This window comes from Solea senegalensis, linkage group LG14 (genome assembly GCF_019176455.1).
Source record: "Solea senegalensis isolate Sse05_10M linkage group LG14, IFAPA_SoseM_1, whole genome shotgun sequence".
In the NCBI taxonomy this organism is placed as follows: domain Eukaryota; kingdom Metazoa; phylum Chordata; class Actinopteri; order Pleuronectiformes; family Soleidae; genus Solea; species Solea senegalensis.
This window is the reverse complement of record NC_058034.1, coordinates 22412958-22437139: the sequence shown is the minus strand read 5'-3', so window position 1 is coordinate 22437139 and position 24182 is coordinate 22412958. Positions and strand designations below refer to the sequence as shown.

Genomic DNA, 24182 nt, shown 5'->3' with positions numbered 1-24182 from the left:
AAGTCTGTCTAACAGTGAGATAAAGACTGAACATGTGACGTAGATATTGTAGATTTAAACTGACGGTGATTTCATTACACACAGGGGGCGCTCACAGGACAGTACCTCATACAACCTCACTGTAAAACCTGAAATATCACTGAAAATGTAATGTGGCCATTCTAGATCCAGAAAAGCATCATATAAGACAATAAACATTAACTGCAGGAGTTTTCAGTGCATTCGTGATGAGTCGTCACACTCTGAAGGCAACACATTTAGCATGGCTATTAGTCTGCTTTTAACAATGAAGCAAAACGTCCATGTTCCAGGGTCCAGAACGTGAACCTGGACCTCCAGACCATTTTTATTGTTTGTTTGTTTGTTTTTGTTAACAAAGATAAAAGCAGCTGCTGAGCAATAAGAATAAAAATGTTGTTTTTGCATAGCATTTGGCCTCGTTTTACCACCGTCAACCACAGACTCCAGGAGAAAAGATGAATGCCAAATGCTAACAGCGTCTGCCGGGATCAGACCACGCGTTCACAACGATTTAGTCGAGACGACGCAACACAGATTTGGCGTCTGGGACGAGAAGTGTAGAATGTTCGAGATTTTTCTGTTCTGCCTAATCTGACTCTGTCATCCTACCTAGACGTGGACCAATAGAAGAACACAGCCATGTGACACGGCGTAACTTGAAGGACAGACAGTCCAAACTGTCCTCTTCAGGACACCCAGGAACCGCTCCATAATCTCTTTTTCTTTTGTCTTTGTCTTTTTTTGTGTCTGAGCAGAAAGACTGCCAGCAACACTTTGGTAGCCATGATTGAAAACTCCTTGCTCCGCCTCCCAGATGAACACATGCAGTGTCATGAAGGACGACCGGTCGGGGTCAAACTTGTTGTGTTTCCAGTTCCTCGAACAGGAGATTGTAAGAATCCACTGTGATGGATAATCTGATGTGGTGTCACCTGATCCCGGCATTAAAAAACTAAACTAATCTGTGACTGACTTTTAAAATGAGATAATCTTTTTAAGGAGAAGTTGTTCTTCATGTACAAACTCAAGGCAAACATGGCAACATTGTTCCTAAAGCAACAGACATGCACAGTGACCTGACAGCCTAAGAAAACATGGATGATACAGCGAGCTCACACGGCTCCTTTGATCACGGGTTCTCGGTTGAGATACGTGGCCCAGTAAACCAGGTTGAAGGTTCCAAACAGCACCGGGAACACGATCCGGGACATCTTGTCGATCTTGCTCACGCTGTTGTAAGTCTTTTTAGGGTCTGGAGTCTTGGAATCTGGGGGTTTGAGCTGCGCTGCTGTGCTGTTAGAGATGGTGGAGATCGACGTGTCTTTGGTGAGGTTGGTGGTGTAGTTCACACCTGCCGAACACGTGTTGTTGGGTTTTTTAGACAAAGCCAGTGGGTCTTTTTTCTGCAGAGGAGCAAAATAGAGTAGCAAAATAAAACCTGAATGGCCAGTTTCATACATACAGTGACGTCCAATTTCTAAGTTATGGTGCATTTAAAGTCAAACAGGATGATTTACCCCTGGTTTTCACACAGTTCAGTGTCTGTGTCGTTACCATGACAACCAAATATGACAGAAAAGGTCCTAATATGACAGCAAATGTCCTAGTATGACAGAAAAGGTCCTAATATGTCAGAACATGTCCTAATATAACAGAAAATGTCCTAATATGACAGAAAATGTCCTAATATGACAGAAAATGACCTACAGAGGAAACAGAAACTACCTTGGGTTGTTGAGCCTCCATAGCCTTCTTCCCGTCCCAGGCCCAGCTCCTCTTGGTGAAGTAGTTGACTGTCGCAAATTCAATGAGAGCAGAGAAGACGAAAGCGTAGCAGACTGCGATAAACCAGTCCATTGCAGTCGCGTACGCTACTTTAGGTAGCGAGTTGCGTGCACTGATGCTGAGCGTCGTCATGGTGAGAACTGTGGTCACACCTTAAGAGAACACAGTCAGAGTGTCATGTGATTGTGTTGTTAATCCAACAGAACACAACGTGATTAATCTCAACATTAGGTATCCACGTAACAAAAGACTGGAATAAAATGTACGTAAATTGAAGTCTCTGATATCTACGCCACATGTTCATGTCTTTATCTCACTGTTAAACAGACTTTTCCAACAGGAAACTAAAGTTTATAAACCACTCACTCTCCCACACCAAGGTCCATAGAGCAAATCAGTGATTTTAACTGGTGGGGACACAGGAGCTGCTGGTCTACTGCTGCCTCGTGTGGTCACTTTGTGTCACTGAGTTAAGGCTAAATGAAATATTTCAAGTAAGTATAAGTAATTTTACTGACCAAAGACAGTTCGTGCTGGTACAGACTCTCTGTTGAGCCAAAATGAAACCTGGGATAAGATGACGGTCATGAAACATGGCATGTAGGTCTGGATGACAAAGTAGCCGATCTTCCTCTTCAGGTAAAAGTGAGCCATCATCACGGTGTATTGACCTGCAGGGGGCAGCACAACACAGGAGGGAGGAGCTTTGAATGAACATGTGATGTATCGTCAGCTCAGTCACATCAAACACGTCATGTTACAATGTTTGAGTTCTATGAATTTCACTGTAGTGACAGGATGAACTGTCACTCACATTCACTCTTTATCTGTTTGACCAGGAAGACTTCCAGGAAAACATCAAAGTGAGAAACTGGAAAAATGCAGAAAAGTAAAAACAATAAAAAATATAAAAGAGTATTTAATAAGGGACATTAACGATGCATCGTGAGAAAGTTAAAAATCAGTGCAAATTAATCTTTTTAAGCAGCAGAGGGCGCTGTTGTAACTCCTGGAATTATTATTATTATTTTTTTCTTCTGCAATTTTTGATCTAAACGTTGGTGATAGATCAGAACTGACAGAAATTTGACAAAATCAGGGAAATATGTAAAGTGATGTAAAATGGCTCAGTAGCGCCCCACAAAGGTGAAACCTGGTAAGACAAAGTCAAACTTGATGCTCGATGCTGCTTACAGCTTTCATTGTTATTATTATTTTATTATCTGTGTAGATAGTGTGATAATAATCATATAATATAGACTTTATACTTTTTGTCGTCACAGAGTTTATAAACGTGTCTCCACTGACTTTTATATACCTGTATTTTTATCTTTATACGTGTGTGTGTTTGTGTGTGTGTGGCCATTTCATCTGTGAATCCACAGACGCTGATGAACCACAGAAAATCCACAGATGACTTTCTGCTGGCGAGCAAAATCCGATTTTTCTCTCTCACTAATCCCCTGTCACAATCTGCATCCTGCCCCTCTCTCTCTCTCACTGCTCTGTGTGTGTGTGTGTGTGTGTGTGTGTGGACAGACAGGTCGGGTGTCTCTTGATTGTGGGACAGATCCTCGTCCTCTCTTCTCAGACCTGGTTCAGCACTGATGACGAGCAGATGAATGAAGAGGTTCAGAGGAAAAGTTTGGACTGTGTGTGTGATAGTGTGTGTGTGTGATGGTGTGTGTGGAGAAGCGAGCTCCTGCTCCTCCTCTGTGATGTGATGTGAGGATGAAGATGAGGATGAGGATGAGGAGGTGGTGGATGATCGTGTTGTCAGGTCTGTGGAGCGTCGCAGGAGAACTGCCCTTCATCGCAGAGAACAACGCAGCCATGTTGGTGAACTGGTGAGTTCATGACATCATCACTGTCCCCATCACTGTCCTCCCCTGGATTAACCTGCCGGGTCAAAGGTCACTTTGTCTTTCTATTCTTGGCTTGTTAAAGAGGGTTTGAACCTGAGATCAGCTGTGCTAATTCAGACCACACTATGTGTGTGTGTGTGTGTGTGTGTGTGAGTGTGCGTGTGCGGACTATAATGAGTAACCTGTGAACTAATCTGTACCTGGTGAAAGTCTTCAGTCAAACCAGAAAAGTTCACATTTTCCATGAAACCATCTCCAGATTTGATGATCTATCAGTCCAGAATCTGTCCGTCCCTCTGTCTGTCTCTATGTCCCTCTGTCTGTCGGTCCCTCTGTCGGTCCCTCTGCCTGTCTCTCTGTCCCTTTGTCTGTCTGTCTGACTGTCTGACGTTTGAACACAATTTGTCTCTAAATGAAGACGTTTGAAGACAATTTGTCTCTGACTGAAGATGTTTTGTCTCTGACTGAAGACATTTTGTCTCTGACTGAAGACATTTTGTCTCTGACTGAAGACGTTTGAACACAATTTGTCTCTAAATGAAGACGTTTGAAGACAATTTGTCTCTGACTGAGGACACTTTGTCTCTGACCGAAGACGTTTTGTCTGACTGAAGATGTTTTGTCTCTGACTGAAGACACTTTGTCTCGGACTGAAGACACTTTGTCTCGGACTGAAGACACTTTGTCTCGGACTGAAGATGTTTGAAGACTTTTTGAATCTGACTGAAGATATTTTGTCTCTCACTGAAAACGTTTGAAGGGTTTTTGTCTCTGACTGAAGACATTTGAAGACAATTTGTCTCTCACTGAAGACGTTTGAAGACTTTTTGCCTCTGACTGAAAACATTTTGTCTCTGACTGAAGACGTTTGAAGACAATTTGTCTGTCAATGAAGACGTTTGAAGACTTTTTGCCTCTGTCTCTGACTGAAAACTGAAGATGTTTTTGTCTCTGACTGAAGACGTTTGAAGACTTTTTGCCTCTGACTGAAGACGTTTTGTCTCTGACTGAAGACGTTTGAAGACTTTTTGTCGCTGACTGAAGACGTTTGAAGACGTTTTGTCTCTGACTGAAGTATAATAAAGTCAGTAACAGTCTTTATGTAACACAGTTCAGCAGATGTTGCGCTCTTTCTCTCTCTCTTCTCTCTCGCTCTGTCTCTCTCTCTCTCAGTGTCTCTGCCCCTCAGTAGCCACACCCTCCTCTGTGACATCACGGGGTAAAAGCACAACTGCTGTTGCAGTGAGGGATTAACCCTGCAGACCCTCAGGCTCAGACCAGGATCACAGAGACAGCTGGTCATGAGTGGGCGGCGGCTTAAATCCTCCTCATTCATTCATCGTCTCTGTCCACTTTGATCTGAAAACAATTTCTTCTCACATCATATTTGGACAAATAATAACAGAAATAATAATAACAACAATAATAATAATAATAATAATAATAACAATAATGATAATAATAAATAATCGCTGCTGCTGCCGCCGCCCCCTACAGCTGCTCCACTGCTACTGCAGGACACTGTGGAGAGAAAGTGTGTGTGTGTGTGTGTGTGTGTACCTCTGCTGGTGTAGATGTCCTCTGTCCCTGCTGTCTGACCGATCAGATGGTACTGGTTCAGACGTGATCCGTCCTCAGCCACCACCACTGACTTAGCTGCTTCCTGTGTCCATGAGTAAACCACCTCTGACACTGGGTATGCATCTGACCAACAACATAAACAACAACAACAACACGAGTGAACCACCTCTGACACTGGGCATCTGATATAAAACAACAAAAACATAACAACGTCAACAATCACACTGTGTGCGTGCGTGCGTGTGTGTGTGTGCGTGTGTGAGACAACACTTGACCTTAAACCTACTGTGTGTCATTACACACAGATTAAGTTGGTGTCACAGTGAAGATCAGCTGTTTGGGCCTGATGTAATCAGTGTTTTCACACACACACACACACACACACAGGTCTCTGATGTTACTGTTGTTGTTAACATGTGTGTAAAGTAGTAAAAAGACGACATACATTTCACAGTTTGAGACAAAACAAAAGGTTCATTTTTGTCTCCATTTGTCAACAGCAGTGGGCGGAGCCTCCTGCTCATACTAAACTCTCTGTTCATTCATTTGGAGCCTTAAAAATCTAAAAAACCCATCACTTGTGTAGTTGTTGTGATGTTGTGTTGTGTTGTTCTGTAGTGGTGTTGTGTAGTCTTGTAATTGTTGGTGTGTTGTGTAGTTGTGTTGCTGTGTAGTTGTGTAGTTGTTGTTGTGTAGTGGTGTGTTGTGGTGTTGTTGTTGTGTTGAGTAGTTCTTGTGTTGTGTTATTATTATTGTGTTGTGCTGTGTTGTTGTGTAGTCGTGTTGGGGTCACTGAGTATCTAGTGTGGTCGGTAGGGCTGTAAAGTCCCGGTCGACTGGTCGATTAATCAGTCGATACATTCTGGTTCAACTCAAACTCTGCTAAGTTGACTTTTTGCCGTGTTAATTTCATACAGTCTATGGTTAATTTGATTTAATCTGGAGGAATGTTTTCAGAGCATCCCTGTTCCACAGATCACAGCGTGTCTGCAGAGAACACCCCCCTTGTCTCCAGTATTTTGGATTAGCCCAACCCACAGGAGACAGAAAGACTACGGAACGTCTGGTGGTTTTATTTAATGTTGAGCTACAGTCAGTCGTCCTCTAACATCCATGTCAAAGACATAAGCAGTGTGGCAGCATTTTACAAAAATAGATAAAAAAAAGTCAAAGTTTGCCAGCAACAGTTTTCATATCACAGCTCGACTACAAACATATCATATAAAAACAGTAAGCTAACTTGTCTTTGTTACGTTGCTCCGTCCGTTTTGAGTTCATGATCATATCAGAATTGGCATATTTCAATGTTTTAGTCTAATAATCATTGATTTGTTATTTAACTGCAGACAATAGCAGCAATCTATTTGTGTCTCCTATGTTCAGTGTCGCTCTGTGTGAGGACATGCACATGTGAGACAGATCACCGAAATATTCCTCGACAGTTGATATCGCGCTGATATCAGGGCATTGTGGTTACAAAGCAGGGCATTGTGGGTACACCACATGTTATTCAAAAGGTTTGCTTCGTTTCACTAAAGTGTGAATGTGTGAAAGCAAAGTGTGAGTGGCTGAATGTGGTTGAGTCTGGCAGAGACTGTTCTATTAGAGGTGAAACAAAATAAGAGCTTACAATCATGTCACAAATTTCAAAATAAAAGTGTTTGTTGCGATTGTGGAATGATATAAACTTCATGCTTCATGTCTTTGTCTCTGTTTTTGATCTATTTGTTTGTCAGTGTTACAGTGCCACATACAGGCCTGACATATGTACTGCAGTGTTTAGACGTTTAGACGTCTGTGTGTGTGTGTGTGTGTGTGTGTGTGTGTGTAATCTAAGAGTGGTGTTTTAATCCACAGCTGTGGTGTTAAAAAACGTCACAGTCATTTAGTTTGACCTCAGTCTGTGGATTATTGTCGCTTTGTTATCAACATAAACCTGTTATGACACACACACACACACACACACACACACACAGACATGTTACTTTAAAAGTTATTAGTTATAGTTACTAGCTGAGTTAGTAACTGAGTTACAGCATTAGAAATGTAACTAGTTACTAGTTTCAAATGTTTTTTGCCTTTAAATTCAACTGTATGTTAAATTATTTATAATAAAAATTAAATATTATACATGTTGTTGATGAATGAAATTCATATAATAAATTATTAACAGGACACCCTGTAAAATAATCTACACTATTTTAATGTGTGTGTGTCTGTGTGAGAGAGAGAGAGAGTGTGTGTGTGTGTGTGCGCGTGTGAGAAATGTGTGTGTGTGTGTTTGTGCGTTTTACTCACAGCTTCCAAACTTGAGTGGACACGCGTGTGCGTCCATAGGAAAGTCCTCCAGCTGCATGGGACACTCAGCTGATATCGTCAATCTGAAACAAGATACACACACACAACTGTCTGAGCTGCTCAAACTTCACAGGGAACGGCAACTGGTGGCCCGTGGGCCAAAACTGGCCCGCCAGCATCAGTATGTGGGCCGGCAGATGATTTAGCTAATCTATGAACTTCAATTATTTGTTTGTGAAATAATATGAATTTATACAAATAGATTGTGTTGCTAGAATTGACCATTAACTTAAACTAAATGTTTGGTTTGTTGTCATGGTAACGGACAACGACTCAAAGAAGAGTAAAGTACAAGGACGTGTCTCACACACGTTTGTCTTCATAACAAGCTGCTGATTCTTTGTGACTGAAGACGTTTGAAGACACACGATGCTTTAACCTAAATATCCAATCAGTGACAAGATCATGTAGCCGCTGATCCCTGGTGTAGATGTTCATGCTCCTCAATCACTAAGTTTAAATGTTTTATTTTGTAACTTCAGTGTTTGAAATCCTTTGTTCAGATTGACCTCAGTGACACAAAGTGACCACACGAGGCAGCAGTAGACCAGTAGCTTTGCTGTGGGAGAGTGAGTGATTTACAAACTTCAGTTTCCTGTTGAAAAACTCTGTCTAACAGTGAGATAAAGACATGAAAATATCGTAGACTTAAACTGACGTAGATTTTATTCCACAAGTCTTTTGTTTAAGTGGCTCAAATCAGTTTTTTGCAGCCATTCTTTCACTGAGAGTGAAGCCTCTGGTTCTCAGCAGCAGGGGGCGCTCACAGTAACCTGAAATGTCTCTCGAAGAAACAGGGATAATTAATGCTGCGTTCCGTTTGTAGTCGGAACTGGGAATTTCCGAGCTCACGTCGTCCACCCACAATCAATAATTGAGATGTTTTTGTCATGTGACCGGCCCCACACTGACTAGATGCTCATTGGCCCCTGGGTGTTTAAGTTTGAGGCCCCTGCATCAGTGACTCTCACCTCATGGTGTAGAGCAACGTGCCATCGTCTTTGAGTCGCAGCAGCTTGTTGGGCGTGGTCATGTTGTGGGCGATGGACTTTTTGCCATTGAGGAAGAAGGTGTCGGGTGTCCATATGTTGGAGGCCAGCAGGTTGTTGAGATGAAGCATCTCCATCGGACCTTCGAAGCGAAGTCGCTCGTCTTTCCACGTTTGACGGAAGAACACGTCGATGGTGTATTCCTGCGCAGGAACATGTGTAAAAACCTGAACTCTACCTTTAAGTCTTGAGTGGTCATAGATGTGAGAGTCGTTTGGTTACCATCTCTGTGTCAGAAACTGGACCGAAGCTGGTGACGAAGATGTTGGTTTTGATTTCCGTCACTTTTTCTGCCAAAACAACCACAAGTGAGTTTTTACCAAGAGTTCACGCAATAAAATCAGTGTCTGTCAAACCTGGAAATGACAATGTTCTCAAACTAAAATGATTGAGTTTGACTGATTTCTTTAATTTTGGAGCAAAGAAACCAGAAAATATTCACATTTAAGAAGCTGTCAAGAAGATGGCTGCTTAGCCGAGTCTTGCGCTGCAGAGTCTATTCGAAGGCGATACAGCCCATTCATAAACTAGTCAGGCACGACCGATACCATTGTAAATGATCCGAACACAAAAGAATATGAGTCGGCCTAACAAAACATGTAGCTGGTGGACGGACCAATGCTACCAAAAGTGCTAATGCTAGTTCACCACGAGCTAAAGTGGCAGTAGTGATAGGCCGTCAGGAAATGTAGCGGAGGACGTTGCAAGCAATTTTCCGATCCTGAAACTAATTTCAGGTGAACCACAGAACCTAGGTGAACTTCACAAAGCAACCTCATCAATGGAGGTGGAAACTATCAACGCTCATGGTGAGAATCGGTGACGCAGAGGGGAGACTTTGCTTCCTGGAGGATGCTAATGTTGAGCGGAAGGCTCAGAGTTAATTGTTTTGTAATTGAGGATATATATTCATAGGGTTTTGTTTTCTATGTATCTTCTCCAAGGCTGTTATGGGTCTGGTATCACTGATGTGTATGTCCACTCCAATTGGTCTACTACTGTCTACAGTCTACTGCTGATAAGTCTTAAATCCATCAGATATGATATTATTTTTCTACAAGAAGGCCACCTGTCTATGACAGATGCAAACTAATTGTGTAAAGGATGGGTAGGGAAGGGGTCATGTAATTCAGTACTTATCATATAAAAAGAAATACAATATAAGAAGGATGGTAGATGTGGAGAAAAAGGTGGAAGGGGCTGAGAGACACTTGAAACAAAACTTCTCCTCACACCACCTTATGGCATTTCTGGAGGGGCTGGACCCTCCAGAAATGCCAAGCTAAATTCTGATCAACTGGATACATTGGATGTGAGAGTGAGAGTGAATGGTTGAATGGTTGTTTGTCTCCTCCTGTGGAGGATAAGGCGGTAGAAAATGGATGGATGGGATACATTGGATGCCCCAATCACAGCCAAAGTAATATTTGAAGTTATTACAGCTGAATTCTTAAAATGTTTCCAAGAAGAGATCACTCCATTAATGCTACAAATTCGTAACAAGGCTTTTATCAGGGGAACACTGCACCCCCACTCCCCCCTTGTCAGACCCTCATAACTCTTATTCTGAAAAAAGGCAAGGAACCTACTGACTACAAAAGCTATCGGCCAATTTCCTTGAAACCACTCGATAACAAAATACTGTAAGATTTTAGCAAACCACCTTAATAAAGTCATATCCACCCTAAACCCTACCTCTAAATATCCCTACTAAGTACTTTAAGGAATTTGATTTACTCTCTAAGAAGTTCTTCTGACAAAAAGCAGTAGGTGGTTTGGACCTTCCAAATATGTTATTTTACTATCATGTATTTGTCTTGAAACATTTGACACATTGGGCACTTCCCCTAGAAAGAGGCACCCCCCATGGTACACAATGGAACGGGCAGTTTGCATGACTTTCCCTCCACTGTTATTTCTATCTGCCAGAATGCCACCAGATGCTCGACCCCATCCAATTATGCCACACTTACAGGAAATATGGAGGACAGTTGCCTGTACTTTTTAAAATAAACCCATATTTAAGTCTTTCCTCTGGAATATGGGACATCCCTAAACTCTAAATTGGCAAGACCCCACCAGTTATATGGAAGGAATGGATAAATAAAGGGATTCACTGTCTTAGTCATCTAACGATGATGGAGGCATTCTTAAGTCTTTTGACAACATAGTGGAACGGTTTGATTTGCCTAAGAATAAGTTTTGGGGATGACTTCAACTAAGACACCTTTGGTCCAGTATTTTTGTCTTCCCACAGGCTTCTCCCCCCAGGTTAGACCTGCAGCCTCCCACTATTATTGGATGCATATAAACAACCATGGTCACATGGCCATCACAGCCCTAAAAACAGCATGGGAAAAAGACCTGGGTATTTCCTTTGAGGAATGAGACTGCGTCAGTGACTGTGTCAGAGACTGTGTCTGTGTTTGTTCTCACCTCCCAGTCCTGGGCGGAGTCTGTTGTCATACCCGTCCAACAGTCGGTCCAGGATCCTGGTGAAGACTGTGATGTTGTCATTTAACTCTTTGGCCTCTTTCAGACTTTCACTCACATCCTGACACAAGCTGTGTTTGTGATAAACATACAATACAATAATAATAAGAAGATAATCTCAGATTAAAAGTCTCAAGTGTGTCCTCAGTGAAAATGAGAATTTATCTGGAGTCACTTCCTCACCTCAGACAGCAGGTGGTGCTCACGAGCCACACACAGAGCCACAGACGCCTCCTCACTGAGCTGGAGCACATTCCATCATCCATTCCTGAAACAACACACAGATGCACACACGCGCACACACACACACACACTCACAAACATGCACACTCACACATACACATACACACACGCACACACACACACAAACACACACACACACACACACACACACACACACACACACACACACACACAGAACATGAATAAAAAGCTCACTCTCTCACACCAACGTCCATAGAGAAAATCAGTGATTTTAACATCACAGCACACAGGAGATGTTGATCCACTGTTGCCTCCATCACTAAGTTCAAATGTCTTATTTTGTCACTTCAGTGTTTGAAATCCAACATTCAGATTGACCTCAGTGACACAAAGTGACCACACGAGGCAGCAGCAGACCAGCAGCTCCTGTGTCTCCGCCATCTAAAATCACTGATTTTCTCCATGGACTTTGGTGTGGGAGAGTGAGTGGTTTACAAACCTCAGTTTCCTGACAGAAGAGTCTGTCCAACCGTGAGATAAAGATGTGAACATGTGACGTAGAGATCAGAGACTTCAACTTACGTACATTTTATCACATAAGTCTTTTGTTCAGTGGATGAAATCACTTTTTTTCAGCCATGTTTTCACTGAGATTGAACCTGCATATCTCAGGCTGCAGGGGGCGCTCATAGCATAGTCAGCACTCTGTAAACTATATAACTATTAAAGGCCAGAGACAGAACAGACTCAATGAGACAGAGACACCACGGCTCTGTTTGTCCCTCTGACTCTCAGTGTCTTTTTAAACGTCTGAGCAGTAAATCCCTAGTCTCTCTCTGTCTCTGCACCACATTGTCTTCGTCCAACAACAGTACAGTACTGTAAACCTCTGCTCCTTCATCATCATCATCATCATCAGCAGCAGCAGCAGTAACAAACTCAGATGTGTCTCCTCTCGTCCTGCTTCCTCTCGTCCCACTGTTTCTCTCTGCACCGTCCTGTCGGCACTGCTGCAGCCCCTGTATCATTGTTATCATCATCATCATCATCATCATCATCATCTTACCAGCACAAGACTACGCAGTGTCAAACTTGTCTCTGAATCTCTCCTCCTTTGTTCAGGCTCCTCAGTGTTCGTCTTTAAATGAAGAGAACGACAGTAACATCCATGAGTCTGCTGAGAGAGAGAGGGATAGCGAGAGAGAGAGAGAGGGAGAGCGAGAGAGAGAGGGAGGGAGAGAGAGCATGCAGGGGGGGCACAGATAGAGAGAGAGAGGGAGGAGAGAAAAGAGGAGCTGTGCTAATTTCACTTCCAGCCCCAGAGCAGTGAAATCAACACAAGACCACTAAACATGAGCTCACTGACAAAAATATTAATGATAATAATAATGCAAAGGCAAAGTAGCAAATATAAATAAAACATAAACATTCATATAAACCTAATTGATCCATCGAGTATTCACCAATTAATAAATCAATTTCCAACTTTTTTGTCTCCCACACCAAAGTCCATAGAGAAAATCAGTGATTTTAGCTCACAGAGACACAGGAGCTGCCGGTCCTCTGCTGCCTCGTGTGGTCACTTTGTGGCGGAGCCTCACCTTGATTTGTTTACAGTTTGTCAGGTTTTTTTGGTTTGTTTTAGAGACGTTTTAAAAGATTAAAGCTAGTTCTTTTGTTTTAATTGTTACAATAACATTGTTATTATTATTGTGGATCACAACATGACATCATCACACTCCACCCCCTCCCATCTGCCCTGTTCTCAAAGCTCCGCCCACTAAACACAGGAAGTCATGTTTTTGTAAGATTATAAAATATTCTGAACATTAATTTATCAGATGTTTAAAAATCGTGACATTCGTCCGTGTTTATGATCGTCTTCTGAAAAGCAGGCTCCGCCCCCTCTCTCTTACCACAAGATGAAAAGACAATTCACTCTCTCGCTCAATTACTGCTGTAATATCTTCATGAAATGTTTGTCAGGATTATGAGTTGATTGATGCAGGATTTGCTGTGATGTGCTGCCTCGTGTGGACACAAAGAGTAATAACACTTGTGTGTGTGTTGACAGGAACGCTGTTGATGGAAATAAGAAGCTGTTCACCATCTATGATACAAGGTAACTGTTCGTAATCTGATCATTAACACGTTATTATAACACATTAGATCAAGTGTTTTTGCTTCAGATTCAGGTGTTTGTCAACTTTATTTACAACTGTTAACTTCATCACAACCCTTCATTCTCTTCATCTCTCTTCTCTCTCTCTCTTCTCTTCTCTCTCCTCTCTCTCTCCTCTCTCTTCTCTTTGCTCTCTTTTCTCTCTCTTCTCTCTCTTTTCTCTCTCTTCTCTCTCCTCTCTCTCTCTCTTTGCTCTCTCTCTGTCCTCTCTCTTTCTCTCTCTCTCTCTTCTCTCTCTCTCTCTCTCTCTCTCTCTCTCTCTCTCTCTCTCCTCTCTCTCTCATTTCTTAGTGTGAACGAGCCGGGGAACATGTCTGTCGTCAAGGAGACGGTGGACAAACTGTTGAAAGGTTATGACATCCGTCTGCGTCCAGACTTTGGAGGTTTGTATGTTTATGTCTTCACAGGGGGATAAGAACCAGGACCACGTCCACAGAACCAGGTCCTGGTCCACAGACCCAGAACCAAAGAGGTAGAAAGAGACAATAGTAGTAGTGTAATTTTAACAAAAAGTAAGAAATATATACATATATTATATTTTGTTTATGTTTATATATTTTCAAATTAAAGTAATTAAATAAAGATCTAAACCTGACACAGGACTCCAAGATGGAGTCACTTACAAACACCGTAGGAGAGGGTTTATAGGCTTGTGGGAGGCGGACGTTGAGTCGGTAGGAGGGACATATTCATTGCCCATCCCACATTTGTTCTAATTAAACTGTTGTGTTGAATAAAATGCTCCAGATCAAATTCTCTTCAGTCGACATGTGGTTTGTTTGTTTGTTTGTTGTTTATTAAAGTTTTGTCTTTTGTCCTCAGGTCGTCCTGTAGCTGTTGGGATGAGTATAGATGTGGCGAGTATAGACATGGTGTCAGAGGTCAACATGGTGAGCTGATTATTATTATAGATTCTGATGTTGTGTAAGGACTGGTGAAGATGCAGCTCTCCCTGGTGGCACTGTTAGTTATCATAACACATCAATCACTAGGACTGTATGTTGGAAATAATCTGGCGTCAGAGTTGTTTGTGAAAATGTGAAACCACTGAATTAGACAAACATGAAGGTGCCGTGCGTCTCCATGACGACCATCTCACACTGTTGGAAAGCAGCTTGAACATGGTCAGAAAATAAAGTCACGCTGAAAGATGAAAGGATGAGGGAGAGAGAAACTCTTTTCTTCTTCACACGTTGAAGTGACTGAATCTTTGTCAGGTTTTATCAGAACTACAGGAGTAAACAAACACTGTTTACACTCAAATACTCTTCTTTTCCCTCCTCCCTCTCTTCTTCCTCTTCTCTTCTCCATCAATATTGATTTTTATGTCCAGTTGTTGTTTTTTCACTTCATTGTGATTTAAAATGTCAGCTGTGTTTTTTTTCAGCTGTGCCGCCAAGTTTTTGTTTATTTCCTGACAACTGCTTATTTATAAGAGGACACGAGTCAGCAAAACAGACGGACTGACAGAGATCCATTAACATCAGCTGCTGTGTTTGTTGGTTTGATGGATCCACATATGAATTATTAACCTGTTAAAACATGTGTGTGCGTGTGTGTGTGTGTGTGTGTGTTACACAGGACTACACACTGACCATGTACTTCCAGCAGTACTGGAGAGATAAACGTCTCAGTTACACAGGGATTCCTCTCAACCTGACTCTGGACAACAGAGTTGCTGACCAGCTCTGGGTTCCTGACACTTACTTCCTCAACGACAAGAAGTCCTTTGTCCACGGAGTCACCGTTAAGAACCGAATGATCCGACTGCACCCAGACGGAACCGTCCTCTACGGACTCAGGTGAGACACATTCACGTTAACATTCACCCTTTATTTTACATTCAAGTAAGTGTGTTTGTATCAGGCAATGATACTTATTTAGACCTGACTGTGAGCGCCACCTGCTGCTGAGAATCAGGCTGACACACAGAGGTTCTCTCTGTGACAACATCTCACAGACAGATTTTTCCTTATGTAAACTGAAGTTAGTAAACCGGTCACTCTCCCACACCAAAGTCCATAGAAAAAATCTGTGATTTTAGCTGGCGGGGACACAGGAGCTGCTGGTCTACTGCTGCCTCGTGTGGTCACTTTGTGTCACTTTGTTAAGTCTAAATTAAATATTTCAAAAGCCATTTAATTCATAAAAATAAGACATTTAAACTTAGTGATGGAGGCAGCAGTGGATCAGCAACTCCTGTGTGCTGTGATGTTAAAATCACTGATCTTCTCCATGGACTTTGGTGTGGGAGAGTGAGCGGTTTACAAACTTCAATTTAACACTGAAATAAAGACGTGATCATGTGACGTACATATCGTAGACTTAAACTGATTTTATGACACTAGTCTTTTTGAAAGTGTCTAAAATCATTTTTTTTCCTGTGTCATCACTTTAAGAAAAAACCCCAGAACTGCTTCTTTAAATTCAGGTTACCTCAGGTTTACGTGTGTTTTGTTTTGTGTTGGACACAGAATCACGACGACGGCCGCCTGTATGATGGATCTGAGGAGATACCCTCTGGACGAGCAGAACTGCACCCTGGAAATTGAGAGTTGTACGTTGACATGATAGAAAGTTTCATCTTTTCACCACATTTGTCTCAGGACTCGTCTCCTGGAGACATTGTGACTGTTGTTGTTGTTGTTGTTGTTGTTGTTGTTTATAAGACAGGGACAGATAGACTTTAAATAGACGCTGATTTACTACAGAAGAGTTTCTGTGTCAAAGTAAAAGATGAAGAAGAAGAAAGAGAAGAAAACTGATAAAAAACAAATGTCACGTTTTTGTCCACATATTCAAAATGATTGAGTTTGAATGATTTCTTTGTTTAATGGAGCAAAAAAAACAGAAAATATTCACATTTAAGAAGCTGAAAAATCAAACAAACTGCTTTAATTATCTAACTAAAACATATGAATCAATGATGAAAATAGTTCACGATTCATATATTAATCAATTACTAATCGATGAATTGTTACAGCTATTACAGGAGTAAACATGTGTTTGTTTGTTGTTAAAGACGGTTACACTACAGACGATATCGAGTTCTACTGGAAAGGAGGAGACACGGCGGTTACCGGGGTAACGCGCATCGAGCTTCCTCAGTTCTCCATCGTGGATTACAAGCTGGTGTCCAGGAACGTGGTCTTCTCCACAGGTGAGAGACAATTAAAGACACAGTCCACACATTTACTGTATCTCTGTGTGGGATCATGTGATCCACACCTGACGACCAATCAGTGTTTAGTTGGGTCAAGAGGGGGCGGGGCTAGATTCAGTAATATGAGCATAAAATTATAACATCATGATATCACAATAACTACAAATATGATATTTCACAGAATTAATAGAAGAATAGAAGTAAAATAATTTGTTTTCATATAGAACGATGTATATGTAGACGACTGTGAATAAAACACTAAACAACCTTATATATGCGTATATACTTTCATATCTTATGTTATCTTGTGTGTTATTATTAATAATAAAAGTTATTGTTTTCATTGATATGACCTGATGTTAGCTGGTGTGCCACATGTGGTCCATGGGCCACGAGTTTGAGAAGAAAGCTGCTGAAAGTGTTGTTGTGCTGCAGGCGCTTATCCTCGACTGTCACTGAGCTTCAAACTGAAGAGAAACATCGGATACTTCATCCTGCAGACGTACATGCCCTCCATCCTCATCACCATCCTGTCCTGGGTCTCCTTCTGGATTAACTATGACGCCTCGGCCGCCAGAGTGGCTTTAGGTACCATGACCTCTGACCTTTCACCACCTGCTCTGTTTTTACATCATTGTTATGTCCCTGTGTTTGTGTGTGTGTCTTACCTCTAGAAGAAAAACTTAAAACAGGACAAAAGAAACAAAATGGCTTCTCTCCCCTCCTACTGCTACCTTTTAAATTTAACATCAAAATTATCCAACAATTATTATTTATCTCATCTATCATCAAGCAACAATCGACTTAGATTTCAAAGTTAACTTAACAGCAACTTACTTATGTTACTGACGTCCACCTGAGGGACTGACGTCCACCCGAGGGACTGAGGTCCACCCGGGGGACTGATGTCCACCCCCGGGGGACTGAGGTCCAGCTGAGGGACTGACCTGAGAGTTTAGCTGACACAAGAATCAAAGCCAACAATGTCCAACTCGATTAAAAGATCGATTCAAAAGTCTTAAAAATCCTGAAACATGCGTTCATCTCCAACATTTAGCAAAGGAAACGTCTAAAATGTCAATATTTTACAGAGGAATCTGAAAGTCTGAAAGCCGATCGTGAGCTTGTAGTCTTTTGTTAAAGTGGATAAACTCTAATCTGTCTGGATTTTACGGCTGTGGATTTATTTAGTTGTTTTGATGATTAAACCTAAAAACACAGTATTCAGATTCTAGTTCTACAGAAATCAATGTGATATGAAGCTGCAGCTTTGGCTCTCACACACACACACACACACACACACAGTGTATAAAGTGGTGACTGTGCTGTTTTCACTTTTAGATGCTGAGTTTGTTGACTTTGTAAAAACGACGACGATGAGCTTTAAAGTAGTGCTGATCTAAGCTCACTGAATCTAAACTGTGATGTGAACTCCTGTGAAGGTGATTTTACAGCAGAGAAGAAGCAGATCATCATGTTCTCCTGAACACACACACACATCGTCAAACACTCACTCACACACACACTCACACAGTCTCACACACACACACACACACACATACTACAAAAAATACACAATCAATACTGTTATTCCAGCTCATCTCTTCTACTAATGTAATAAATGTAAAGTTTCCAGATACTGGTTAGTGACCCAGAGGTGGGTCGTGGGAGAGGTTTTTTTGGGTCACCATACTTTTTATGTGTATCTTTTTAAATTACATCTCATAAATTTAAGTTGAAATTAGTTTAATTAGTTTATTAAAATAAATTCTCTCTGAAATTATTTAAAATGATATTAGTAGTTACAGATATGGCTGTAAATGAGTCACAAACATGCTTTTAATAACAATAATAATACATTTTATATATGTATTTATATATATATATCACTTTAACTCAAAGTGGCTTCACAAGAATGAAAGAAATACCGCCTCCTGCTGCAGCGTGAGGCCCCTCCCCCTGCTGCCCACTGCTTTAATGACTTTCTCTGTTTAATGAGTTTTAATCAAATGAATGAGTAATTCTTGATTAAACAAACTAATGAGCTGCGATGATTAAATTAACATTAATTAAATTAGTACATTTGTCACATTTTTACCCTCAGTTTAGTTTTTACCACTTTTAATATGATGAATTTCCTCTTTTAAAAAGAAATGTCAGTCAGTCAGTCATCATCTAACCGCTTTATCCTCCACCAGAGGGTCGCGGGGGGTGCTGTGCCAATCTCAGCTACATCGGGTGATAGGCAGGGTACACCCTGGACAGTTCGCCAGTCCATCGCAGGGCCACATACAGCTAGAGACAAACAACCATTCACTCTCACACTCACTCCTATGGTCAATTTAGAGTGTCCAATTCACCTAATCCCCACATTGCATGTTTTTGGACTGTGGGAGGAAGCCGGAGTACCCGGAGAGAACCCACGCACACACGGGGAGAACATGCAAACTCCATGCAGAAAGGCCCTTGTTCCAACCAGGGCTCGAACCCGGGTCTTCTCGCTGCAAGGCGAGAGTGCTAACCACTACATATTAAAAATCACTTCCTGATCTTTTTGTCTGTCAGGAATCACCACTGTCCTCACCATGACGACCATCAACACTCACCTGAGAGAGACGCTGCCCAAGATTCCCTACGTCAAAGCCATCGACATGTACCTGATGGGCTGCTTTGTCTTTGTCTTCCTCGCTCTGCTCGAGTACGCCTTCGTCAACTACATCTTCTTTGGTCGAGGTCCTCGGATGCAGAAGAGGCTGGCGGAGCGTGCGCAGAAGGTCACCGCTGACCGCAACGCATGTGACCACCGGTCCACAAAGGTGACAACATGTGTGACCACAGGTCCACAAAGGTGACAACACGTGTGACCACAGGTCCACAAAGGTGACAACATGTGTGACCACAGGTCCACAAAGGTGACAACACGTGTGACCACAGGTCCACAAAGGTGACAACACGTGACCACAGGTCCACAAAGGTGACAACTGCGAGTGACCACAGGTCCACAAAGGTGACAATGTTACACCTTTATAACACAAAGTTGAAAACGCGGTGACCACAGGTCCACAATGGTCACAATGCCATACAACTTTACAACACGTGTGACCACAGGTCCACAAAGGTGACAACATGTGTGACCACAGGTCCACAGAGGTGACAACACGTGTGACCACAGGTCCACAGTGGTGACAACACGTTACACCTTTACAACACGTGTGACCACAGGTCCACAAAGGTATCCACAAAGGTGACAACACGTGTGACCACAGGTCCACAAAGGTGACAACATGTTACACCTTTATAACACATGTGACCACAGGTCCACAAAGGTGACAACACGTGTGACCACAGGTCCACAAAGGTGACAACACATGTGACCACAGGTCCACAAAGGTGACAACACATTTGTTTTATTTTACACGTGTCACTGAAGATGACCTGAGAGAGAAAACACTGAACAGAACTTTACAATAAAATGTTACTAATGATATCAAATAAGTTACAAAAAAGAGATTTCTAACATTACGACAGTGTTATAAAATGTTGTTATGTTGAAAAAGGTTACATCAACATAAAGATACATGTCTGTGACTGTATTAGGGAGAAACTTTATGTTCACACAGTGTTTCTCCTCCTGAAGGTCAAAGTTCAGACTTGAGTTTGTTTGTTTGTTTCAGTCTTTTGTGGGAGGAGGAAACTGCAGGTCTTTGTCCGTTAAACAGTCCAATCAGATGAGAGGGCGGAGCTTCTCACAACGGGTGAGTGTCTGTGTGAAACTAATCTATAACAATGTGACTTCACAGTATGCGACTCATGTCATCATCATCATCTTCATCATGTGTTCATCTTCATGTGTTCTGTGACGTTCTCTTCTTACTGTCACAAAGGGATAGTTCAGGCTTTTTGTTCAGTTGTTTGAGGCACTGACTTTTCCTGTGAGTCACGTAACTAAAATTTAAATCTCTGATATCTACATACACATATATATATGTATATATATATATATGTTTATATATATATGTATATATATATACATATATGTATATATATATATATATATATATATATATATATATATATATATATATATATATATAGTATAGTGAGAATAAAGAGAAAAGTGTTGACCCGCTTTTCTTCTGCAAACAGCAGATGATTCATTATGGTCTCCAGAGGAGAATGAATTCATCTTAAGACCAAACAGTGAAGAAGATAAATCATCTTATATTTATATTTCTGCTCTGAGTGATTTATATGTTTTTGTGGAATCGTCGTCATGACATGAGAGTTATCAGTCTTTCAGCTGATCACACACACACACACTAATACCACGCCCCCTCCTATCTGTGATCTCGTGTCCAGGTCGACTCCCACGGGAACATTTTACTGACGACCTTGGAGATCCACAACGAGGTGGGCGGGAATGAGGTCACAACCACCGTGAGTGAGACTCATAACTCCTCCTCCTCCTCCTCCATGATGTTTGACAACAGTGGGCTTCAGAACAGGAAGTCCAGTATGATCCAGGACCCGGGTCGACTCAGCTTAGACCACAACAATCATCCAAAGAAGCCCCCTCTGAGGAGAAGATCCTCACAGCTGAAGATTAAAATCCCCGACCTGACAGACGTGAACGCCATTGACCGATGGTCACGTATCTTCTTCCCCTGCACCTTCTCCCTCTTTAACCTCATTTACTGGCTGTACTACGTCAACTGAGGACACCAGTCAGACAACAGTGAGACAGAGGACAACAGTCAGACAGAAGACAACAACAGTTGCACATATGACAACAGTCAGACAGAAGACAACAGTCAGACAGAAGACAACAGTCAGGCAGACAACTACTGTCGGACACAGGACAACAGTCAGACTGAGTACAACAGTCAGACAGAAGACAACAGTCTGACTGAGGACAACAGTAAGCCATAAGACAACAGTCGGAAATAGGACAACAGTCGGACTGAGGACATCAGTCAGACATTGATTTAAACGCTTGTACAGAATGTTATGTTTTAGACTGAAAACACACATTTATGTCACTTATTTAAACGTGTAAACTACAACATCAATCATAATCACATGACATCAATCCACATAAACACAAACAGGCTTTATGATCTGGACTCAAACCAGACTTGAATGAGTCAGTAAAAACTTTGGAAATCCACCTTTAATCCAGTACAGTAAACGACAAGCTAACAGTTTAGTTCAGATATGTTAACTCCAAACATTTGTAAATAACCACTCATTTTGTTAAAGATTTAACTCAACAATCAGGGTCCATCTTAAAAAAGGTTTTCAGCTGTGTGGGGGCAGAGCATCCATCTGTAACAGGTGACGTCACATCCTGGATGTTATTTTTACAGCTGATAAAAAAGCTGCTAACTACTGTAGCGTTAGTGCTTGACTTTAGCAACTGCCACGGAAACACAAGCTACAAAATTAGCCACTGCTATATCGGCTGCTAAGGTAACAGCTAATATAGCAAAGCCTACCAAGTCAAACAGCTACTGTAGCTTTTTAAGTAGCAACTGCTATATTAGCTGTAAGAAGCAATGCATGTTAGCAGCTACTAAATGTTAATAGCTACAATGCTGCTAAATTACCAGCTTCTACATTAGCTTCTAAAAGCAAACAGCTATACTATCTGTTAAAATCAAGTGTCTCCACAGAGTAACGTTTAAAAAAAATGAATATTGCCACAGCTGCATTAGCTGCTAAAGTAACAGCTAATTTAGCAGTGACTACTAAATGTTAACAGCTATCATAGCTGCTAAAGTAACATCTGCTACATTTGCTGAAGTCAATCTACATTTGCCACCTTAGCAGCTAATATAGCTGCTGCAGCTTCTAAATGTTAGCAGCTACCATAGCTAAAGTATCAGCTATATTAGCCACTAACAAAGTCAAGCATCTATAGTAGCTTGTTTAGCATCTATATATTAGCCACTAAAGTCAAACATCTAAATGTGAGATTTAATGACTTTTGTAAAAAAAAAACATTGAAATTATTTAAACAAGTTTTTTTTTATTTAATTTGTTTTCTTTTTGTCGTTGTGTTGTTTTTCCAGATGTTTTTTTTAAACACAGTTCACACATGACTGCGTGAATTCTGGCCTTTTGTTTTGTTGGTCTTTACATGAACATAATAACTTACTGTCGTTTGTGTTGTAAACATAAATCATCATCATCACAGCAGCCAACATTTCTGTTGTTTTATTTAAAGAAGCAAAAACAGCTTAATCATGGGACACGAGTCAAGAAGGAGCTGGTGCTGCTTGTTCTGGTTCTGCTGGTTCTGGTGCTGGTGGTCGCACAGTGATAGTGTGTCGTCGTAGCAGTGCCGTCTCCTTAGTAACTGGTGTTGGCTTTTTCTCACCGCACCATCTGCGCCGCCTGCTTGAGCGTCTCTGAGCGTAGGAGGCGACACCAACTGTCACAAATCTGTTCAGCTCAGAGACTCAAGAACTAACCAGGGCTGTTCACAGGGACTTCATGGTCCCTGAACCGAAGAGTCCTGGTGACCCCACGTCGGAGCAGACGACAAGAGGCAGGAGCAATAGTAACACAAAGTGGCCACACGAGGAAGCATCAACCGCAGCTCCTGTGTCCCTGCGAGCTAAAATCAATGATTTTCTCTATGGACTTTGGTGTGGGAGAGTGAGTGGTTTACAAACTTCAATTTCCTGTTGGAAAAGTCTGTCTAACAGTGAGATAAAGACGTGAACATGTTGTTTCTCCTCACGTGACCAAACAAAGGTCAACTCTCTTCTGTGCAGTTGGAGTTGGAGACAAACTTTTGTCCTTCAGGGCCACCGTACGTCTACTGAGGCTGCAAGGAAACACAGAGCTGAGTTTTCTGCTCAGTCTACTGACGTTTAATCAATGAAGACCAAGAAAAGAGACGATAGCTCCTCCTTGTCCTCAAACCTCCGCCTGACTGACCCACTTTCATCTTCATCATCGTCTTCATCAGCTGACCTTCTCTGTTGTTATTGACCTTTGGTTTCACACAAACCACTGATATTTACATTCATTACACATCATTTCACTCTGATTATTATGGTTTTTGTGATTAAATCCTGAAGAAAAATCTCAATCTGACCTTTAATTTAAAAACAATCAAGTGTGTGTGTGTATGTGTGTGTGTGTGTATGTTCAGGTATTTCTCATGTTGTGGGGACTGTTGTGTGTTTATACAGTCACATTATGGGGATTTGTCTTCTATACACGGATAAAAATCATGTTCTTGCATTTGAAGACGTGTTTGTGTCTGGTTAGTGATGTTAAGGTTAGGTTAGTAGTAGTTATGGTTATGGTTAAAATAAGTCTCCTGGAAATCAATGTTAGTCAATGTAAAGACTGTGTTTGTAATCTCATGTACACACACACACACATGAACACGCCCACACACACACACATTTTTAGGGGGAGATTTGGTCTCCATGAGGACTACTAGTCCTGACAAGGTCAGTGATTAT

The 24182-nt window shown here is 41.6% G+C and overlaps 2 protein-coding genes across 5 annotated transcripts; one reads left to right on the top strand and one right to left on the bottom strand.

The window, feature by feature from the left end:
* Nucleotides 1-11433, bottom strand: gabra5 (gamma-aminobutyric acid type A receptor subunit alpha5). Its single transcript, XM_044044335.1, has 9 exons — nucleotides 11336-11433; nucleotides 11096-11223; nucleotides 8882-8949; nucleotides 8582-8802; nucleotides 7551-7633; nucleotides 5232-5375; nucleotides 2325-2477; nucleotides 1747-1958; nucleotides 1-1424 (listed from the first exon to the last, which is right to left on the bottom strand). The coding sequence occupies exons 1-9, from the start codon at nucleotides 11416-11418 to the stop codon at nucleotides 1134-1136; spliced, it is 1383 nt and encodes a 460-aa protein (XP_043900270.1). The 5' UTR covers nucleotides 11419-11433; the 3' UTR covers nucleotides 1-1133.
* On the top strand, nucleotides 3529-22736 carry gabrb3 (gamma-aminobutyric acid type A receptor subunit beta3). Of its 4 annotated transcripts, XM_044044331.1 has the most exons (11): nucleotides 3529-3653; nucleotides 13431-13478; nucleotides 13830-13921; nucleotides 14361-14428; nucleotides 15120-15340; nucleotides 16013-16095; nucleotides 16561-16698; nucleotides 17137-17289; nucleotides 19267-19517; nucleotides 20376-20456; nucleotides 21061-22736. In XM_044044331.1, exons 1-11 carry the CDS (start codon nucleotides 3538-3540, stop codon nucleotides 21415-21417), a joined length of 1608 nt encoding a protein of 535 aa, XP_043900266.1. In that variant the 5' UTR covers nucleotides 3529-3537; the 3' UTR covers nucleotides 21418-22736. The 4 variants fall into 4 exon arrangements, 3 of the variants coding, with proteins under 3 accessions (XP_043900266.1, XP_043900268.1, XP_043900269.1); XR_006361748.1 differs by lacking the exon at nucleotides 21061-22736 and having other exon boundaries at nucleotides 19267-19613; nucleotides 19946-20417; XM_044044333.1 differs by lacking the exon at nucleotides 21061-22736 and having other exon boundaries at nucleotides 19267-19549; nucleotides 19946-20417.
* The last annotated feature ends 1446 nt before the right edge of the window (nucleotides 22737-24182 follow it).